This window comes from Centropristis striata, chromosome 1, assembly GCF_030273125.1.
Source record: "Centropristis striata isolate RG_2023a ecotype Rhode Island chromosome 1, C.striata_1.0, whole genome shotgun sequence".
NCBI classification, from domain to species: domain Eukaryota; kingdom Metazoa; phylum Chordata; class Actinopteri; order Perciformes; family Serranidae; genus Centropristis; species Centropristis striata.
The window spans coordinates 10,777,980-10,799,515 of record NC_081517.1 but is presented as its reverse complement, the minus strand read 5'-3'; the positions used below and the strand labels follow the sequence as shown (position 1 = coordinate 10,799,515).

General features: G+C 44.2%; 1 protein-coding gene across 1 annotated transcript; it reads right to left on the bottom strand.

Moving 5' to 3' along the window:
• Positions 1-206: 206 nt before the first annotated feature.
• LOC131969256 (calpain-2 catalytic subunit-like) lies at positions 207-19,767 on the bottom strand. Its single transcript, XM_059330389.1, has 21 exons — positions 19,396-19,767; positions 17,151-17,220; positions 14,907-15,025; positions 8,435-8,568; positions 7,916-8,084; positions 7,158-7,241; positions 6,988-7,073; positions 6,832-6,897; positions 5,633-5,793; positions 5,176-5,345; positions 5,076-5,087; positions 4,366-4,577; positions 4,072-4,108; positions 3,844-3,909; positions 3,704-3,761; positions 3,537-3,601; positions 3,083-3,151; positions 2,836-2,914; positions 1,947-2,063; positions 1,633-1,691; positions 207-1,452 (listed from the first exon to the last, which is right to left on the bottom strand). The coding sequence occupies exons 1-21, from the start codon at positions 19,630-19,632 to the stop codon at positions 1,429-1,431; spliced, it is 2,094 nt and encodes a 697-aa protein (XP_059186372.1). The 5' UTR covers positions 19,633-19,767; the 3' UTR covers positions 207-1,428.
• Between the last annotated feature and the right edge of the window lie 1,769 nt (positions 19,768-21,536).

The window sequence follows — 21,536 nt, the reverse complement described above, 5'->3', positions numbered from 1 at the left end:
CTTGCAGAAAAGATTTGGAGGGAACTATGGAATGTTAAATTTTCTCTCTCATTAATTTGTACAAAATGTTGAGAAAACACCAACAGTAGATTAATTATATGTCAATTCTGTTACTATGATATTCTAGTGAATCTGTCATTTAAAAAAAATATATATATATGATGAAAGTTCATAAAAGTATGGTTTTATTCATGACATGTGGTATCTGGTTTTAAGCTAGCATGTGGAGTTAAAGCACAAAATGGTGGAAAATGTCAACTCTGTTATCGTCAACTCTGTTACATGTTTCAAAATTTTAATGATAACAGAGTTACTGTTTTTCGCCTTTTATGCATAGTTTGTCAACTCTGTTATTCATGTCAACTCTGTTTCACAAAGTTTTGTTTAAAAAATTCTAATTAAATATGTTTTATTGTTGACAAATTAACCAGAAGCTGTGTCATAACTAACATTCTCACCATACATGAAATTTCAAAGCATTTCATTCATTTTTGGAGCAATATTTAGAGAAAATCCAAACTGTCTTGGCAACATTCCAATTAAATGTGTCAATGATTTTACTCCTGAAAAAAAAATCTTTATCTTAGAAAATTTAAAGTTGAATTAGTGGATGTAAAGACAAAAGTTCTCTTAGGAAAGACATGGTTTTAAACTATTACATTTGAGTACTATACATATTTACCCTAATTTGTCTGCAACAGAGTTGACTGATTTTACTGTTACTATGATGATTTTCAGATTAAATATTTTAAATCTTACATGTTTAAGCTTGGCAAATGCTGGAAGTGTTAAATTTAAAGTATTCTCTATGTGAATTAAAAAGGTTTTATGGGAATAAATAAAATAAAATTCTTATTTTGTCTAAACTTCAAATGTACCGGCAATTCTGAAATGGGCCATATAATAATATCAAATTCTTAAAGCTGACCCCTTACAAACTACAGATCCAGGATCTGGTTTGCCTAGCATAGCTTACCTGAACCCTGGAGCCAGGAGGAAACGGCTAGCTAGTGTTTAAAGCTAATCGATGCAATGCTAGCTGTTTGTAGCTTGTTGATGCTATGCAAAGCTACCTTAGCTAAAAGCTAACTCAAGGCTAACTGGAGCTATAATTAATTCAATTGATTGAATTCATTAATATTTAATATTTCACACACACACTGAAACAGTGAGCTGGCTAACAGTTTCCCTATGCATCCAGCCAGTCTTTGTGCTCAACTAAGCTAAACAGTTTCCCTCTGTTTCCAGTCTTTGTGCTAAGCTAGGCTTACAGTTAGCCTGTAGCAGAGAATGAGGAGGCTGTTGAAGGTTTGTGTTTAACTTTATTGGCGTGTTGTGGTTCAGGTTAGTGTTTGTTATATAAACAGTAACAGGGAGAAGCTGCAGCTGTAAACAGGTATATGGCGTGCTGCGGTAACACTCGGAGGATCAGACCATGGCGAAGTTCAACCACTGCAGGAAGAAGACAGAGAGACCAGGTCAGCCGTGTGCTCCGGACCAGGTTCAGGTTCTGGACCAGGTTCAGGTTCAGGACCAGGCTCTGGTTCTGGACCAGGCTCTGGTTCTAGAACAGATTCAGGCTCCGGACCAGGCTCTGGTTCAGGATCAGGCTCTGGTTCTATTCAGACTCACCTGGTTGAAGTTGAGCTCGATGGATCCGCTGTCGTTGGCGTCGAGCTTCTTGAAGACCTCTGAGGAGACGAGCAGACGTCAGTTCAACTGATTATTTACTTTGATCTGATTTGTCACAACTTGTTTCTCATTTAAGCGACAGCTCTAAAAACTACAATACCCATGAGCCTTCGCTGCTGATAGGTCAGTGTACAAAACGTGTTGCCATGGTTACTGAATCTAAACTCCTTTGATCGGATGTCCATGTGACTTATATGATCAGATATTTTAACAGAGAAGCTAACTGCAGCGTTAGCGTGTTAGCTCAGACTCACTGAACATCATCTCCAGCCTCATCAGGCAGCCCACGAAGTTATCGAAGTCGATGGTCATGTCGGGGTCGGAGTAGCGCGCCACCAGCAGCTGGTACACGCTGTTGTTCAGAGTGAAGCCTGCAGAGCACAGTGCACGGTTAGCATCATGCTAACGCTACTAAAGTTAACACTGTCATGAAGCTAACAGAGTTAATGAAGCTTGTGAAGCTAACAGAGCTAATGAAGCTAACAATGCTAATGAAGCTAACAGTGTTACGAAGCGCTCAGAGCTAATGAATGGTAACATACCATCAGTTCGACAGTAAAGTTTGAAGAATCCGACAGCAGCAGAGAAACAGACAGAACACAACAGAAGAAGAAGAAGAAGGTGAAGAAGAAGCTCACCTTCTTCTTCTTCAGGTGTTAAGTTAGCAGGAGAAACACAAAAGGTCCTCAACAGGTAACAGCTTTTACTTTGAAAGTGATGCCACAAAGATTAAAGAGGAGCAGAGTTCCTGACTCCTCCCACTGAAGGGAACCAGCCAATCAGAGGACGTCAGCCCGAGGCTTCTCAACCAAACAAGTTTTCAAACAGGAAGAGCTTCCAGTCCTGCAACATGCTTCACACCTGTGAGGAGGTCAAAGGTCACTCAGAGAGAGTTCCTCTAAATATTCAAAACCTGAAACATTCTGGTGTTTGAATTTATCTTCAGCTTTCAGAACAAGTTTTAGTTTGGGAGTTCTGACAGGTAAACAAGTGAATGTAACAGCAGGAAAAAACCTGAACAGTTAAACCGCAGGAACACCTGCCACAGGTAAACAGGTAGACAGGTAAACAGGTAAACAGCAGGAACATCTGCACAGGTAAACGGGTAGACAGGTAAACAGGTAAACAGGAGGAGACGGTGACCTGCGTCTTTGAAGGCGACTCTCATCTCCGGCGTGCTCATCGTCCCAGAGTTATCTGTGTCGTTTTTCTTATAGATTGACTACACACACACACACACACACACACACATACACACACACACACACACACACACACACACACACACACACAGAGTTGTCGTCAGCTGATGCAGGTTTGTGTGTGTGTGTGTGTGTGTGTGTGTGTGTGTGTGTGTGTGATTAAAGGTGAATGGTCGCAGAGCTCTCACCAGGTATCTCTGAACCTTCTTCCACAGAGTGGCGAACTCTCCCAGACCCAGCTTCCCATTCCCACTGTCCTGGTCAGGGTTAAAGGTCAAAGGACACAGGACACAGGACAGAGGAGGACAGAGGACAGGGGAGGACATGGGACTGAGGAGGACACAGGACAGAGGAGGACAGAGGACAGGGGAGGACATGGGACAGAGGAGGACAGAGGACAGGGGAGGACATGGGACAGAGGAGGACAGGGGACAGAGGAGGACAGAGGACAAGGGACAGAGGAGGACAGAGGACAGGGGACAGAGGAGGACAGAGGACAGGGGAGGACATGGGACAGAGGAGGACAGGGGACAGAGGAGGAGAGGAGGACAGAGGACAGGGGACAGAGGAGGACAGGAAGGACAGGGGACAGAGAAGGACAGAGGACAGATGTCCTCAGCTGCGTTAGCTAGTAAAGGATACATCCATTAGGTTGACCATCACTCTGCAGGTCTCCTGACTGAAACCGTCCGTCTTTATGTCCGCACCTGAGGAGGACAGACAGGAAGTCAGAGCAGGTCAGGTGGTCAGGTGATGGTCAGGTGATCAGGTGGTCAGGTGGTCAGGTGGTGGTCAGGTGATCAGCTTACGTTTGGAGACGATCTTGTTCATGATGGATCTCAGCTCGGTGGCAGAGATTTCCATGTCCTGAAACAGGAACAGGAAACACATCACATGACCTGCTGTTAGCCGTTAGCTGTCAGCTAACAGGAAGTGATGTCATACTTACGTCTCCAGCAAGTTTGGTGAAGAGTCCTCTGAATCCTGCGTCCACGTCCTCATCGGACACCGTCTCCTGGACACAGTCACCACAGCAACAACGTCAACAACTAACTTTACTCAAAGTGATTAATTTATTACCAATTAATCTGTTAATTATCTTTTCACCAATCACAGAGCGTTTCTCTGTAACCAATCACAGAGCAGCGTGTAAGATGATAATAACAGGTTTACTCACATCTTCGAGCTCGGCGCTCACCGGGTCGTCACACGGTCTGAAAGAGTTAACGACACGTTAGAATACAAACACAGGAAGTTTACAGACCTGAACCTGGACCAGGGTCTGGAGGTCTCACCTGGTCTCACCTGTGACCACACAAAACACCTGAAGTTAGTCAAATAAAATCATCAGTCACTAAACACTGTAACATGTTTCCATGTGACAGATGAAACCAGGTGAGACCAGGTGAGACCAGGAAGAGTTACAGGTTCAGGTGACCCCCCTCAGACCAGCAGGAGTTCTGGTTCTTACAGAGTCTCAGTCTGCTTCTCGGAGAACACCCGGATGCAGAAGTCCCCGTTCAGGTGCGGGTCGAAGGTGGATGGGATGATCAGGTACTCGCCAGGCGGCAGCTTGAAGCGCGTGCTGACCTCGCGCAGGTTGATGAAGGTCTCGGACCTCGCCGTCTGAGCATGCGTCAGGAAGAAGTTCTTGTCCAGGTGCACTTGTGTTTTCCCATAGAACTGAGGGGACAACAGCCAATCAGAACAGCTGCTGGTTCAGCCAATAGGAAGCATTGTGCAGGAACTGGGGGGCGGGAGTTAGTGAGTTTTTGTTTTTACGTTTCAGTTAATTTGTTTTCAAACAGCTGGATATATAACAAATATAACATAAAAATATATAACATTATTCTACATGATGGTGCCTTTAAGGACCCTCGGACATCTGAGCTCCCCATAATTATATAAAACTGCTGTCTCTGAGCAGCTGATTAGCCTAGCTTAGCATAAAGACGGGAAACACAGGGACACTGCTAGCTTAGCTTAGCATAAAGACTGGAAACAGAGGGACACTCCTAGCTTAGCTTAGCATAAAGACTGGAAACAGAGTGAAACTGTTAGCTTAGCATAAAGACAGGAAACAGAGCTTTTCACTGATTTTCATATCAAAGTGTTGTGACATCATCACATCGTCTCCATGGTAACAGTAGCCTGTGACCTTTAACCTGCAGCTGGTCTCACCTGTTTGGGAAGCTGAAAAACAGGACAGAAGTCAGAGGTCAGAGATCAGTTTGGAGCGAGGGCGTTACACACTTCACTCCCAATGGTTCTCGTGTCTCACCTCGTAGATGGCGAACCCGACCGTGTGCATGTCCTCGCCTTGTTTCCGTAGCTTCCGGCGGTTCTTCTGGATCAGACCGACCACAAAGCTGCAGCCATCCTCGCCGTCATCCGGGTCGTCGTCCTCCTCGTCCAGCTTGATCACAAACTGAGGGTTCGTCCAGAACGTGTCTGCAGGGAAAACCACATCAGGTCAACCTGGGAACTCCAGCAGGTCCAGCAAGTCCAGCAGGTCCAGTAAGTCCAGGTGGTCCAGCAAGTCCAGTGAGTCCAGCAGGTCCAGTAAATCCAGTTAGTCCAGTAAGTCCATTAAGTCCAGTAAGTCCAGCAGGTCCAGCAAGTCCATTAAGTCCAGCAGGTCCAGTAAGTCCAGCAGGTCAGGCAGGTCCAGTAAGTCCAGTAAGTCCAGCAGGTCCAGTAAGTCCAGCAGGTCCGACAGGTCAATGTCTGAGTCTTACAGGGGTGGTTCCTGCAGCCTCCGGCGGTGGACCCTCTCCTCCAGGTGCCATCAAACTTGCTGACGCTCCAGTGTTTGACGGAGTCATCCTCGATGGTGTCTGGGGTCAGAGTGCAGACCTCGACACGGGAGTAGTGACGCAGGAAGTCTGTGTAGGACATCCTGCAGAGACAGAGGACAGAGACAGGTGAGACAGAGAGAGGTGAGGACAGATACAGGTGAGGACAGATAAAGGTAAAACAGAGACAGGTGAGGACAGAGACAGGAGAGGACAGAGACAGGTTAGACAGACAGGTGAGACAAAGACAGGTGAGACAGAGCCAGGTGCGGACAGAGACAGGTGAGATAGAGACAGGAAAGGAGAGAGATAGGTGAGGACAGAGACATGAGAAGAGAGAGACAGGTAAGACAGAGACAGATGAGACAGAGACGGTAGAGGAGAGAGACAGGAGGGACAGAGGCAGGTGAGGACAGAGACAGGTAAAACAGGGACAGGTGAAACAGAGACAGGTGAGAAGGGAGACAGGTCAGGACAAAGACAGGTGAGACAGAGACAAGGGAGATAGAGACAGGTGAGGACAGACACAAGTGAGACAGAGACAGGTGAGGACAGAGACAGGTGAGGACAAAGACAGGTGGGACAGAGACGGATTAGACAAAGACAGGTGAGACAGAGACAGGTGAGGACAGAGACAGACGAGACAGAGACAGGTGAGACAGAGACATGAGAGGAGAGAGACAGGTGAGACAGAGACAGGTGAGACATAGACAGGTGAGGACAGAGACAGATGAGACAGAGACAGGAGAGGACAGAGACAGGAGGGACAGAGACAGGTGAGACAAAGACAGGTGAGACAGAGACAGGTGAGGACAGAGACAGGAGAGGACAGAGACAGGTGAGACAGAAGAGGAGAGAGACAGGTGAGGACAGGAGAGGAGGGAGACAGGAGAGGACAGAGACAGGAGAGGAGAGAGACAGGTGAGGACAGAGACAGGTGAGACAGAGACAGGTGAGGACAGAGACAAGAGAGGAGATAGACAGGTGAGGACAGAGACAGGTAAGGAAAAAGACAGGTGAGACAGAGACAGGTGAGGACAGAGAGAGGTGAGACAGAGACAGGTGAGGACAAAGACAGGTGAGGACAGAGACAAGAGAGGAGAGAGACAGGTGAGGACTAATGTCTCAGAGGCTCCACCCACCAGAACTCTCCGTCCTCTGCGTTGGCATGCGGAGCGTCTCCCTGAACGTAGTTCCACTCAGACGACCTGCAGAGACATCAGAGACATTTATTAATGTGTTGGGGCATCAGTGTGTGTGTGTGTGTGTGTGTGTGTGTGTGTGTGAGTGTGTGTTACCCGTCGCTCCAGGCTCCAGTCCACTCCACCTGTCCCCAGGGGTTCCTGACTCTGACCAGCTTCTCCTGGCGTCCGCGGTAGTTCACCTAAAAAAAACAACAACAACATCATCAACAACAACATTATTCAGCCTCCTGTCTTCTTGTGTTGTTTTAACGGCGTGACGTCACCTCCACGGCGCCGGTCAGCGAGTAGGCGTGGCCTTTCACCAGCTTCTGACGGGTCACGGCCTCCGAGTCTGCAGCACTCGTGATCTGCAGTGAAACAACATCAGTCATCATCGTCTTCATCCTCATCACCTTCATCACTTTCACCATCATCATCATCCTCATCACCTTCATCACTTTCATCATCATTATCCTCCTCATCACCTTCATCACTTTCACATCATCACCATCATCATCATCCTCATCACCTTCATCACTTTCACATCATCATCATCATCATCATCCTCATCACCTTCATCACTTTCATCCTCATCATCATCCTCCTCATCTTCACCCTCATCATCATCAGTCCAACTAAACTTCAGAGATTCATCTAAAGATAAAGTTGAGCAGATTGATTTTATTTCAATCATCAGACTTCTTCTTTCCTTCTTTATTAAAATTCTTGATACCATTATATTTTAAATTATATATATTATATATTACAACATTTTTCTCAGATTTTTTTATTGGTTGTGACTTTTTCTATCTGATAAATAAAACCTGATACATTTTTGCATATTTTAGAATTGAAAGTATTTTATTCATGCAGTCTTGATGAAAGTTGATGATGTAAATATAACATTTTATTCTTAGCTTGTTTCTGTTTATTTGTTGAAGCTTTTTAAGGTTCTTCTGTATTAATATATCACCTGTTCATATATAGACATTGACTGCTGTATCAGTGGACATGAGAACAAACATGATTATTAGAGACTGACGTCAATGGAGCAGCCGAGCAGCGCTCCGGCCTCCAGCGCCTTCCTGAGGATCTGGAACAGGTTGGACGGCGGTCTCTGCAGGTCGAAGTTCTCTGCGATGCCGCCGGTGAAATCCTCAAAGCCCTCTGTGGTGGAGCCGCCGGACAGAGCCTCGTAGCAGCCATTCACCCTGCGGCAGAGAGGCAGCTCTGATCCAGACTGTTCACAGATTACTCTTTAGTTTTATATCATCGTGGACAGGTGGAGGAGGACAGACAAGACAGGTGGAGGACAGACAGGAAAGGTGGAGGACAGACAAACAGGTGGAGGACAGACAGGAAAGTGCAGGACAGACAGAAAGGTGGAGGACAGACAGGAAAGGTGGAGGACAGACAAACAGGTGGAGGACAGACAGGAAAGTGCAGGACAGACAGAAAGGTGGAGGACAGACAAAATGGTGGAGGACAGACAGACAAGTGGAGGACAGACAGACAGGTGGAGGACAGACAGACAAGTGGAGCACAGACAGACAGGTCTTACTTGGCATAGGCTTTCTCCAGCAGAGCGCTCCAGAACTCCCGCCCCTCCGCAGAGTGGACGAACATCAGCTCGCCGTCTTTCACCGGCAGCCGGTCGTCAATCACCACATCCACCCACTCACCAAACTGCCAGAACTACAGACAGACAGACAGACAGACAGACAGACAGACAGACAGACAGACAGACAGACAGGGGAGAGACAGACAAGTCAAGTCAATTTTAATTTCTATAGTGCATTTACAGACGACTGAGCCACCTAAGTGCTTCACATAAAAGTGCACAAAGTGCAATAAAATACAGGATTGACAAAGGTAAAAGACACAAAAAGGGTTAAAAGACATTGCCTGCAAGAGTTAAAATAAAGCAAAAGAAGGGATAATTTAAAGGAAACTAAGGGATTACAAGGGGACACTGTTCCATAACAAGAGGAAGACGTTAATGGAAGGCAAGAGAAAAGAGGCGGGGCTTCAAGTGAGACTTAAAAACATTCAGGGACTGCGCTGCTCGGATGTGGAGGGGGGGCAGGTCCAGAGTCTGGGGGCTTGTTTTTAACCTGGACCTGGGCTCCTACAACAGCAGTTGGTCAGCTGACCTGAGTCAGATGCTGAGACTCATAGCAAACATTGACATTAAAGTCTCCACATATTGTTATGTGGTCATATTTCACGATAAGCCCAGACAAAAAATCAGCAAAGTCATGGATGAAGTGTTTGTTGAATGTAGGAGGGTGAAACACCACTGCAAACAGTACGGGCCTCAACAGGCGTCAACACCACAACTGCACCTAAGCAAGGAGCGCCAGCTAACCAAGCCAAGAGAAGGGACTTGAGTATGTCACCATCCGGTCAGCGATGTCGGGACCGCTGGAGGGGCTAGAAACAACGGTGGTCAGTGGCTTCAGACACAGGCAACAGGACAGAGGCATCTACGCCGAGTGGCTCCATGTGAGGAGCTGGACCTTCACCAGCAGACCTCCCCTCCTTCCTCGGCTCCTGGAACGCTTCTTCCCAGAAGGGGCTGCAGGCTGGCGACGCAGATGAGCTGGGATACCTGACAGCAGGAAGGGGGAGGGCTGGTCAAAGCTCCTTGTTCAGGTCTGGCTGCCCGAGACACACGTAGAGTCAGGTCACGTCACGGATGTTAAGCAGGACTTGACAATTGTAGCACAGAATATCAGAAACATCCAGAAAGACACAGCTGTAGATTTCCGGTTTGAGCAGCGAGAGGAATGGCGGCCTAGGATTTAGCTCCCACCAGTCGAAGCGAACAAACTCCCCCTAACTAACGATAACGTGAATTCAGTTATAAATTAATCGAGTAGAACACGGGGGAATCTGTCTTAGAAGCCGAACAGTCATGAAAGCGCAGGAGAAACCTACACTACACCAACTCGTAAATGAGGAAAGCAGTGAAATGGAGGAAAATAGCGACGATGAAGTGATAGTTCAAGGGGAAGCGTCAACACTTTATAAATACCTGTCGGAGATTACCAAAAAAATATGCAAACTCAAAGAAGAAATGAAAAATGATATAACGTCTCTTGACACAAGCTTCAAACAGGAATTATCCAGCTTCAAAGAAGATGTAAACAACAAGCTAAAGGCTGACTACGAAGAGCTGCAGGACCAGAGAAAAAGCTTCACAGAGGCCCAGACACGCATCGAGGAACTCGAGAAATTCAACATTGAAGCTAAAGAAGCTCTGTTGAAAACGCTACGTGAGCAAAGAAAGCTAACAAGAAAAGCTAACCGATCTTGAGGAAAGGTCCTGGAGGAACAACCTGCAGATCTTCGGGGTTCCTGAAAGCAAGGAAGGGCACTCGATCTCCGTGGAGGAACTACTACATAGAGAGCTAACACTGCCAGGATTCAAGGAGCATGGCAGTGGCAACAAGCCAGAGAACCGGGAATGCAAAAAGAGATAACTCAGTGTGCGAGAGGGAGACTGCAGGAGTTTCGGAGATCCGAAGAGATAGAAAACACCTGAGTGGCACGTGAGGTGCAGATGTAAACAGGATCACATACTGTAACTGTATTGTGAATGTGCCATAATATGATACTAATGCACAGGTCAGGTTAGTTCCTAATATAAACGAAGAAAAAAAGAGGAGTAAGTTATTAATTAATTAATTAATTTTTAAGTTTAAGACACAGCAATAAGTATCGGGGGCGTATTTCTGTTTGTTTAATAACTTTTGGTTAGATTCAGAACCTGAATATAAGAAGCAAAGCCTTCCGCCCATTGCAAGGCTTCTTTAACATGTTTTATTATATACAGACTGACAGAGTGGGAACATAGAAAAATGCTGGACACTGCTAGAAGGCAGGGGGGTCCCCAAACAGGACCTCCACCCACCTCTAGTGAGGGGCCCCACCTTTATCGGAGGATCTTCCCCTCCCCCTCCAACAGGGACAAGGGCACAGTTCAGGAGGCCCACAGTTATTGGAAAGATTGTTCTGTTATTATTGTTCATATTGTTGTTAATGTTGTAAGTGTCAATGAGAGAGAGGAAGAAGAACCAAGAAGAGGTTGAACGGAATAAACAACCCCATGAAAAGAGAGAAGGTTATAGCAAAATTTCAAAAGGAAAAATCACAGGTCAGTTTTTTACAAGAAACACATTTATCGGATCAGGAACATGAGAAATTCAAAAAATTGGGATTTAAAAATATGTATTATAGTTCATACAAAAAAGGAAGTAAGAGGGGGATAGCGATTTTGATTTCAAATAAAACAAAATTTGAGACCCTAAGGGAAGTAAAAGATAAAGAAGGGAGATATATCCTGGTGAAGGGGAAAATTGAAAATCAACTATTCACACTCATCAACATCTATGCACCCCTATACATATCTCCCAATATATAAACACAGCCCTAAGAGAATTAGAAATAACATGTCTGGAGGGAACTCCATCCGCTCGAACAAGACTTTACATATTACTCTGCTGTGCACTCTGTATATACGAGGATTGATGACTTTTTTATGAATACAGCTGATTCATAGATTCAGAGTAGAAGAATGCAAGATCGGAGTGGCAGATCTATCCGATCATTGTATCCTCCACTTGACACTGAATATGAATAGCAGGAAAAGGACTACAGTATGGAGAATGAATGTGAGTGTACTAAATAACCCGGGATTTGTAGAGGAGATGAAAACAGAAATAAATACATAAAGGGAAGAAAATGAAAATGGGGAAGTGGATCCCATTATTCTATGGGATGCCATGAAAGCAGTTATGCGGGGAAAACTCATTTCACGATCAACATATCAAAAGAAAGTTAGACTAAAACTATACCAGAAAAAGATTGAGGAACTTAAAAATTTGGATCAGCGGCATAAAAACTCAAATGATGCAAGCTTAATTAAACAAATACAGGTAGTGCAAACCAAAGTGAATGAGATACTAAGGGACGAAGTAGAAAATAAAATTAGGTTCCTGAAACAAACCTACTACAAGTCTGGCTCCAAAGCCACAAAATTACTAGCTAGGAGATTAATAAAGCAACAACTAGGGACAACAATCTATAAAATTAGAGATCCCATGACCAACACGCTAGAGATTGAACCCGAAAAGATAAGGTGTTTGAAAATTACTATAAAAAGTTATATACACAGCCGGACTCAGCAGACGAAAAGACGATAAGAAACTTTTTAAACCAATTGGATCTCCCATCAATAGGAGAAGAACAAAATAGATGTATAAATGTATGTATCGCAGCGAAGGAACAGGAAGAAGCCATTAATAGGTTCAAATCAAATAAAACTCCAGGAAGCGATGGCTTCCCCGCCAAGTGGTACAAAATATTTAAAAAAGAGCTGGGCCCGATGTTATTGGCATCACTTAATGATACGCTAAAAAACGGGAAGACCCCACCCTCATGGAGTGAAGCCATATATTACAGTACTTCCCAAAGAGGGGAAGGATAAAGAATTATGTGAAAATTATAGGCCAATATTGATACTGAACTGTGACTATAAGATATATACTTCTATTTTGGCTAAGAGACTTGAGACCTTTATGGCAGAACTAATTAGTGAAGACCAGTGTGGCTTCATCAAGGGGCGCCAAACGCAAGACAATATAAGGAGGACTCTACATATAATTGAAGAAGTGCAAAAAAAGGGAGAGAGTGTAGTACTGCTCAGCCTCGACGCAGAAAAAGCCTTCGATAGCGTTAATTGGAAATATTTATATCTGTGTTTAGAAAAATTTGGCTTTAATACAAACTCAGTAAACATAATCAAAACACTCTACCAAGCCCCGATAGCCAGAATAAAAATCAATGGTAATCTCACTGACTGGTTTAATCTGGAAAGATTTTCGAGACAGGGTAGCTGCCTTTCACCAACTCTCTTTGCAATTTACATCGAGCCTCTAGCACAAGCAATAAGGCAAGATGAGAGCATAGCAGGGGTAGACGTGAAGGGCATAGAGCATAAAATCTGGCTTTTCGCCGACAATGTTCTGATCAGTTTAAAACATCCAGATTCGTGCCTCCCTAAAGTTATGGAAAGGTTGGAGTCTTTTTATTACTACTCAGGTTATAAACTCAATGTGGCAAAAACACAGGTTTTATCCATAAATTGCATCCTGTCCCAGGCCACCCAACAAATATTTAAATTCAAATGGAATGCAAAAACAATAAAATACTTAGGTGTGACCCTAACAGGAAATTTGACCAAATTATATGAAACTAATTACAGGGCACTGAATCAGAAAATTCAAAAATATATGGAAAGGTGGTCAGTGTTGTAGTTTTCAGCTCCAGGGTTGAAATCATAAAGATGAATGTACTACCAAGAATCCTATATCTGTTTCAGTCACTACCAACAGAAATTCCCAAATCGTAATTTAAAGAGTGGGACAAAAAAATCTCACATTTCATTTGGGGGGGAAATAGACCCAGGATAAAATACACAACCCTACAGATTCCCAAAGACAAAGGTGGTCTAGCCTTACCAAATCTGTTAGAATATTACTACGCAGCACAAATTCGACCTCTGGTTTATTGGTGTGACTGATTACATTGCTAGGTGGAACGAAATTGAATTAAAAACTGAGGCATATCATGTCCACAGCATGTTAGCAAACAGTCATCAGTGACTAAATTCACTCTTGAGGTATGGTTTACAGTGGTTAGGAAATACAATTTGGAGAAGGAAATCAAAATCTTGATTTTGGTCGCCTATGATCGTAAATTTAAACCAGGGACAATTGCCAGTAATTTTGAATGATGGACAAATATTGGTATAACGGCATTGTGTACAATGACTGACAGGGGCAAAATTACAAACTTTCAGAATCTCAAGAGGGAATATGGCCTGGGGGATTTTGACAAGTTTAGATATCACCAAGTTTAGAAATCAAACCAGATCTTCCCCAAGAACTAAATAAAGTGACTGCGACATTATGTAAGGCATATAAAAATAAAACTGAAAGTGAAAACTGAGAAAGTGATTTCATCATTATATCAAGGTCTAGTAAAGAACAGAGGAACCTCCACATTGTATATTCGAGACAGATGGGTAAAAGAGAGTAGGACACCGCTAACAGAAGAGGACTGGTATAACATATGTGATAAACAACGAATCACACGCTCCAGGATGTGGAAAGAATTCTGCTGGAAAAAAATAGTCAGATTCTTTATTACTCCTGAAATTAAAAACAAATTCTTATCCATACAACAAGCAAGCTGGAGACAGTGTGGGGAACAGAAAGCAGGTCATACTCATATTTTTTGGGAATGTACTAAGGTAAAAAAAAAATACTGGAATGATGTATGGGATGAATTGGGGAAAATACTGGGATACAAACTATCAATGTCATTTGAGGTGTTATGTCTATGTAACCTGACAAGGGAAAATGTACAGTGTGAGGACATTATCTGGTCAAAATATTTCTGGCTGCAACCAAGAAGGTAATTACAAGGAAATGGTGTAGTGAAGGCTCTCCCACTCTGAGGAACTGGTTGGACACGGTCGAGGAGATATACAAATTTGGAAAGACTCACATATATACTGAGACTCCAACAAACAGAATTCAACACTTGATGGGACAAATGGACAACGTACAAATCTCACTACAGAGACGCCACTGGGGACTCTGAATGAAGTTAAAAACATTGTAACACCACTACAAAAGACGTATCCCTCTGACACTGCTGTTTTGTTTTGTTTTTTGTGTTCTTTTTTCGTGTTCTTTTTCCTTTAAATTAAATAAGGAATGAGTTAATAAAAAAGAAAAAGAAACAGCTGTAAAATACGTTAGACAGACAGACGGACGGATGGACGGGCGGACGGACAGACGGACGGACGGACGGACAGACAGACAGACAGACAGGCAGGCAGGTGAGGGACAGACAGGCAAACAGACAGGCAGACAGACTGGTGACAGACAGACAGACTGGTGACAGACAGACAGACAGACAGACAGACAGGCAGGCAGGCAGACAAACAGAGAAACAGGCACCTGGAAGTGGAAGATCCCGGCATAGTCGTCTCCAAAGCTCTGGTCTTGTGGAACGACTCTCGCCATCACATACTCGTTGAGCGTCAGCGAGGCGATGGCAGCGAGCAGCCAGCAGTCACCTGACAGAAAACGGAAAGCAGACTGAGTCACCTGACAGGAAACAGGAAGCAAACTCAGCAGCGCAGGCAACAGGCTGCACACGTCAACTGTTTCTGTCAAATTCGTCTTCTCACTCACTTTGGTCTGCTAAAGATGTCAGAGTTATAGTTTGGGCATAGACTGCCATGGTAAGAAGGAGGGAAAATTTCTGTAGGAAAGCAGAGGTACCAGTTTCTTCTGATTGCTCTAAAAAAACAATTTCTTCATTTTTCTTCACAAAACACATATGTAGACGTTCAGGAAGAACTGAGGATGCTTAAAGTGAAGTTGGTTCACTGATAGGAGCTACGGTTTAGCCAAAAATACTTTATGTTCGAGGGGAACTTTCAGCGATTATTCTCTCTCTAAGTGGAGTCAAATTTCACAGGAGCAGCTGCGGTTGATTGCTCTGCTCTGATTGGTGGCCACCACCTGGACCTGGTTGCTTGGCTACCTAATATACTGTAAACTACTAAACTACAATAAACTGAACATTATTCGCCAGAACAAGAAATGTTCTGGTTTAAATCTCAGACAGGAAGTAGAACTGAGCCAGTTTCCTGCAGATCAGCAGCACAGGAAGTGAAGCTGTTCATAGAGGAAGTCCTCAGAGTTTATCTTAAACAGTCAACCACACAAACACAAACACAAACACTCAGAGACTCAGAGGTCTCACTCCCTGCTGAGAGGTCTCACTCTCTACAGAGAGGGCTCACTCTCTACAGACATGTCTCACTCTCTGTCTCACTCTCTACAGACATGTCTCACTCTCTACAGACATGTCTCATTCTCTGTCTCACTCTCTACAGACATGTCTCACTCTCTACAGACAGGTCTCCCTTTTTGCTGACATGTCTCACTCTCTGCTGCTTCATGTAAAAACAGATCTTCACTGTAAAGTTTCACAACAACAGAGTGGTCTAAAGGCACGGTAGGCTGGTGACTCATCCACCGCAGAGAGGGAGGGAGGGTGTGTGTGTGTGTGTGTGTGTGTGTGTGTGTGTATGTGTGTGTATGTGTGGCAGGGTGTGTCTCTAACAATAGCTGGCAGGCTTCTTCCCGTCCTTCCTGCTCAGCCAATCAGAGCTCAGGATGGCAGCGCCCTCTAATTTCAGCAGAATGTCCTCAGCTGGTTCTTGTTAGTCCTCAGTGAGAAGTTAGGAGTTAGAACTGTTAGAACAGTGAGAACTGGTCTTCCTGTTAAGATATAGTTACTTTGTGGAGCTGTATTTTGAAAACACAGCCTTGCTGGGGGTTTCCTGTTCAGACTCAGTTCTGTATCAGGCTTTTAATCTGGCAAACCAGCCGTTACGTCTTACAGCTGATCTTTGCTTCTCAACCAGAAGTCTCTTTATAAAAAGTAGATTCATGTTTACACAGATCCCATGGTGGGCTTTTATTTTGAAGGCCTGCTATGGTAGTGAGGGGGGTGGGGGGGCTGAGAGTGTGTGTGTGGGGGTCCCAACAACAAAAACAGAATGTGAGTTATGACAAAGAAAAGTGTCTCTGAAGGCTAATGGAGGTTTACTGCCGATGTAGGGACATGTTCTCATTGGTCTCTATGGGACAGTCAGTCGGCCCGTCCCATTGATTCAGAGGAGTGAAAAGATTCTCACTCTAGCTGTGATGACATCCAACACCCACCAATTACAAACTGTGAGACTCTGACAGCTAGTGAAAAGTCCCCCGATCGTTTAAACTCTAAAATCCAGTTTCATGTTAAAGTTCAGAGAGTTGTTCACCTCTTCACAGTCAGTTTCCACAAACAGCACAGAACAACATCTGTCTCCAAAAATATACAGTTATTAAAATATTCTCCTGATACATCCTGTCTGTCTGTCTGTCTGTCTGTCTGCCTGTCTGTCTGTCTGCCTGTCTGTCTGTCTGTCTGTCTGTCTGCCTGTCTGTCTGTCTGCCTGTCTGTCTTTCTGTTTGTCTCTCTGCTTGTCTGTCTGTTTCTGTTTGTCTCTCTGTCTCTCTGCTTGTCTCTCTGCTTGTCTGTCTGTCTGTTTGTCTGTCTCTCTCTCTCTCTCTCCCTGTCTGTCTGTGTGTCTCTCTGCTTGTCTGCCTGTCTGTGGTGCGTTCAGGGACAGTCAGTAAACTCACCCAGAGCTCCCTGGCAGATGTCAGTCCTGGTGGCTCCACCCACGATGAACTCAGGATTCGAGACGAGTTCCTGAGGGACGAGACCACATCAGACCAGATCAGACCAGATTAGATCAGATCAGATCAGACCGGAACACTGAACACAGCCGCATACTGTATACTGTTAATGATACTCAGATACTGTTAATGATACACATATATACTGTCAATGTTCGAGGACCTGCTGATTGGCTGATTATTTGTCTCCTTGTGCTAATTGGATCAAATGTATTTTATCTGAGAAGCCATTTTTGGCCCCTCAGGGTCCTGGAGAGTCCTGGAGGATCCTAAAAAGTCCTGGAGAGTCCTGGAGGGTCCTTGAGAGTCCTGGACGGTTTTGGAGAGTCCAGAGTCCTGGAGGGTCCTGGAGAATCCTGGAGAGTCCTGGAGAACCCTGGGGGGTCCATAGAGGACGGCAGACTGCAGCCCATCAGTGTGTCCATAGACCAAATAATGACCTGCCCTGGTCCTGGTCCTGGTCCTGGTCCTTGTCTTGGTCTTGGTCTTGTATACTGTTAATGATACTCAGATACTGTTAATGATACACATATATACTGTCAGTGTTCGAGGATCTGCCCTCTGATTGGCTGATTATTTGTCTCCTTGTGCTCTTTGGATCAAATGTCTTTTAGCTGAGAAGCCATTTGTAACCCGTCAGGGTCCTGGATAGTCCTGGAGGATCCTGAAAAGTCCTGGAGAGTCCTAGAAAGTCCTGGAGGGTTCTGGAGAACCCTGGGGGGTCCATAGAGGATGGCAGATTGACCTGCCCTGGTCCTAGTCCTAGTCTTGGTCCTTGTCTTGGTCTTGGTCTTGGTCCTGGTCTTGGTCTTGGTCTTGTTCTTGGCCCTGGTCATGGACTTGGTCCTGGTCTTTGTCCTGGTCTTGTTCCTGGTCCTGGACCAACATTACATCTCATTCAGTTTAAACTAAAACCAGCAGGCGGATCAGCTGAGACCTGAACCTGAAGCCAGATTCATGAATATTCCCAGAGAGGAAATAAATCTCATCATCCCGATGCTCCAATGACATCATACTGTCATTCATGCTCCACCCCGAGACACAGACCAAGACCCAGACCTAGACCCAGACCCAAACCCAGACCCAGACCTGGATCCAGATCTAGATCCAGTCTGAAGTTTAACATGGTCCTCCTCTGTCCAAACAGACAGAGAGACAGACAGACAGACAGGCAGGCAGAGAGACAGACAGAGAGACAGACAGAGAGACAGACAGACAGACAGACAGAAAGACAGACAGAGAGACAGACAGGCAGACAAGTCCCTGTGGATCGTCAGGACATGTTTGTTTCAGTTCTCTTCTTGTTTTAATATTTGCAGACATTCCTGAAATATGTGAGAGAGAAAACGTCCTGCAGCCTCGAAGCAGTAATCAGATTACTGCAGAAGTGTTTCCTGTATTTGAACTCTTTGTGTCTGTAGTTTCAACAATGAAACTCAAAAAATCTTTAAAAACTAAATAAAGATCTAAAGAGTTTATACAATAAATAATCAATAAATAAGCCTTCAATAAATCAAATATGAAAACTGTAAATAAATTAAATATAAAAGAGTAACTGATCTCTGAGTGTAACACTTCCTGCTCAGACACATCGGCATGAGTCAGAGTAATCTGATTACAACCAGCAGTTATCTGATTACAACCAGCAGAGTAATCTGATTACAACCAGCAGAGTAACCTGATTATAGCCATCAGAGTTATCTGATTACAACCAGCAGAGTAACCTGATTATAGCCATCAGAGTAATCTGATTTTAGCCAGCAGAGTAACTTTTAACTTTTTTTACAATAAATACTTTGTTCTGATTTATTTATTAAACATATTCAATAAGCAGCATGTGATATGTGTGTGTGTGTGTGTGACTCATCCCTCTGTTATGTGTGTGTGTGTGTGTGTGTCTGTGTGTGTGTGATGACTCACTGCCTTCAAGCTCAAATATTTAACTTTCATCTTCTGCAGAAAAATCATCAAGTCAAACAAACTATAAACTTTTATGAACTAGAAATACATGAATACATCAGTAATAGGCTACTACTAATAGGCCTAATAATGTTATAATAATAATCTCTGTCTCATATTTGTGTGATAAACAGATTTTTCAGACTCTAGTTATTTTCCACAGGGGGGGGCTCCGCCCCCCGACCCCACCCACCCATCAGGTTCCGGTCGGTCCCGGTCCTGGTCTTACCGTGGGTCTCTTCCAGGTGACTCCGCGGACCTTATGCGAGCTGCGGCCTAGCTCGTTGAAGCCCAGCGCGGCGGGCTCTGCGGGGAAGGCCGGGTCGCAGAAGAGGCGTCCGGCGGAGCGGCACTGAGCCCGCAGAGATCCAAAGTCCTGGTTCAGGTACCGGACCGCGTTCGCGTTGGTCCCGAAGCCCGCGGCCAGGGCCCGTTGCTTGGCCAGGGTGGAGGCCACTCCGGACATGACGGCGGAGAAAGTTTCAAACTGTCCCAGAGAACTTTTACAAACTTTTTCTCTCAGTCTCTGAGTCCTCACAATCCTCACAGTCCTCAGTCAGACCTCCGCCCCGAAAACCATAAACCAGAGGAGGAGTCTGCTGCCTGTCTGCCTCTCTGCCTCCCCCTAAGGCTGCCTGTCTCTCTCTCTACTGTAAACTGTCCGCCTCTCCCTCTGCAGCTGTCTCTCTCTACTTAACTCTCTCTGTCCCCCTGTCTGTCTGTCTGTCCTCCAGTCTGTCTGTCCTCCTGTCTGTCTGCTGCAGATGTTTTATCACAAACATTGAACAGAATAAAGTCAGACCGGAAGTCAGAATGAGAATATCATGTAAATATACAGTCATCATTTTATTGTGACAGGACAGGAAGTGCTGATCTTCAACACAAACCTCATGAAAAAATGTATTATTTTATATTTATCTTTAAAGTTTATAAAAAGTCTCTTAAGGAATAAAACGTAAAAATTCTTGTTAATTATGTTGGGAATTAAGGATGCCTTTTTTAATAATAAATTATACCTTGCAAGGGGAGTCAAACATGTAAAGAAAAGGGCGTTATAATAAATGCTATCCCTCCCATAAGGATATCAAATATGAAAGGATGAACCTGAGCAACACTAGATCTCACGGTTCAAAAGTGTGGTAAGATGGCTATCAGAATTATTAATAAATATAAATAATTATTAATTATAATATATGATATGACTTGATTTGCTCTAAATCATAGCTTGTGGCTGTGTGAGCTGCTACAAAACTGTGTCTCTGTTACAGCCAATTTAAAGTATAAATGTGTGAGCAAATCAAAGGTTAGTAAAGTTAGTTGCATATAAGACTGACTGTCTAAAGCAAGATTAACACACAACTTTGAATGATTTAGCTATACCAATACCACAACAATTATACTTAAAAACAAACCAAATCATTGATTACAGGTCAAATCCTTTGTACTTGAAGTCCTTGCTGATTGCTTATCTAAGCCCAGTTACATTACTCACAATCCAGTTGGAAAAGGGGGTGAAATCCTTTTCAATGGAGGGTGTGGAAGGAAGTTTGATTTCAGGTTGAGTTTCAATAATTTTCTATCTGCAAACTAAGTTGCTGGTTCATCCTTGTTGTCTGATAAGCTTTCTCTGGTAGTTGCAATGAACTTTGTGTTCATGAATGTAACCTTGATGCACAGGGAAGATCAGAATTGCAGTTGTTTCAGTATTCCTTATGGAAAGGAGATTTCTGAGGAGACGGTCTCATCTCAGCAGGGCTCTGCAGGATGAGGGAGGAGGAGCGCTGGTGCATTCAGGCCTCTGGGTGAGGTGTTGCTTCTCTGGGAGCAGTGGAGAAAGAGCGAGATCAGAAGATTCTGATCTGATTTAACAGGAGATGACATGTGGTGTGAAAGGTCTCTTGACCAATGATGTGATCTGTAGGAGTCATTAATGCCAAGCATTCTGGGAGAGAAGTTCCTTATCAAAGATCCAAAATGGAGGTGAAATGCCATTTTGTGAGTTGAATCAGAATACTGTTGCATTTTAGCCCACATCAGTTAAAGTTCACAGATTAACCCAAGATTCACCTGTGGTCCGATCACTACAATTATTTATAAAGTCTTTAATCTGAAAACATGAAATAACAAACAAAAACATTTAGAATAATAATTAAGTTGTACATGTTTTTTCTGAAAGAAAGTATTGTAAACACACACACACACACAGACCCCCGGCTGTGTGGAGTCCTCCAGCTGGACCAGGTCTACAGTCACCTGGACAGGCTGGTGGACTCTATGAGGGTCATGTTGTCTGAGTTCTCCTCCATCCGTCTCCCTTGGGTCCTGGATTGTTGACAAGCTGTCGGCAGACCACAGCACTGAGTCAGATAA

What these genes read in the sequence shown, in the direction of transcription:
- LOC131969256 (XM_059330389.1), bottom strand. Translation starts at nt 19,632, where the DNA reads ATGTCCGGAGTGGCCTCCACCCTGGCCAAGCAACGGGCCCTGGCCGCG. An exon ending in TGATGGTCAACCTAATGGAT is followed by an intron (nt 3,152 to 3,536) that starts GTATCCTTTACT and finishes AACCCTGACCAG; the next exon opens with GACAGTGGGAATGGGAAGCT. An exon ending in TCGAGCTCAACTTCAACCAG is followed by an intron (nt 1,453 to 1,632) that starts GTGAGTCTGAAT and finishes TTCTTCCTGCAG; the next exon opens with TGGTTGAACTTCGCCATGGT.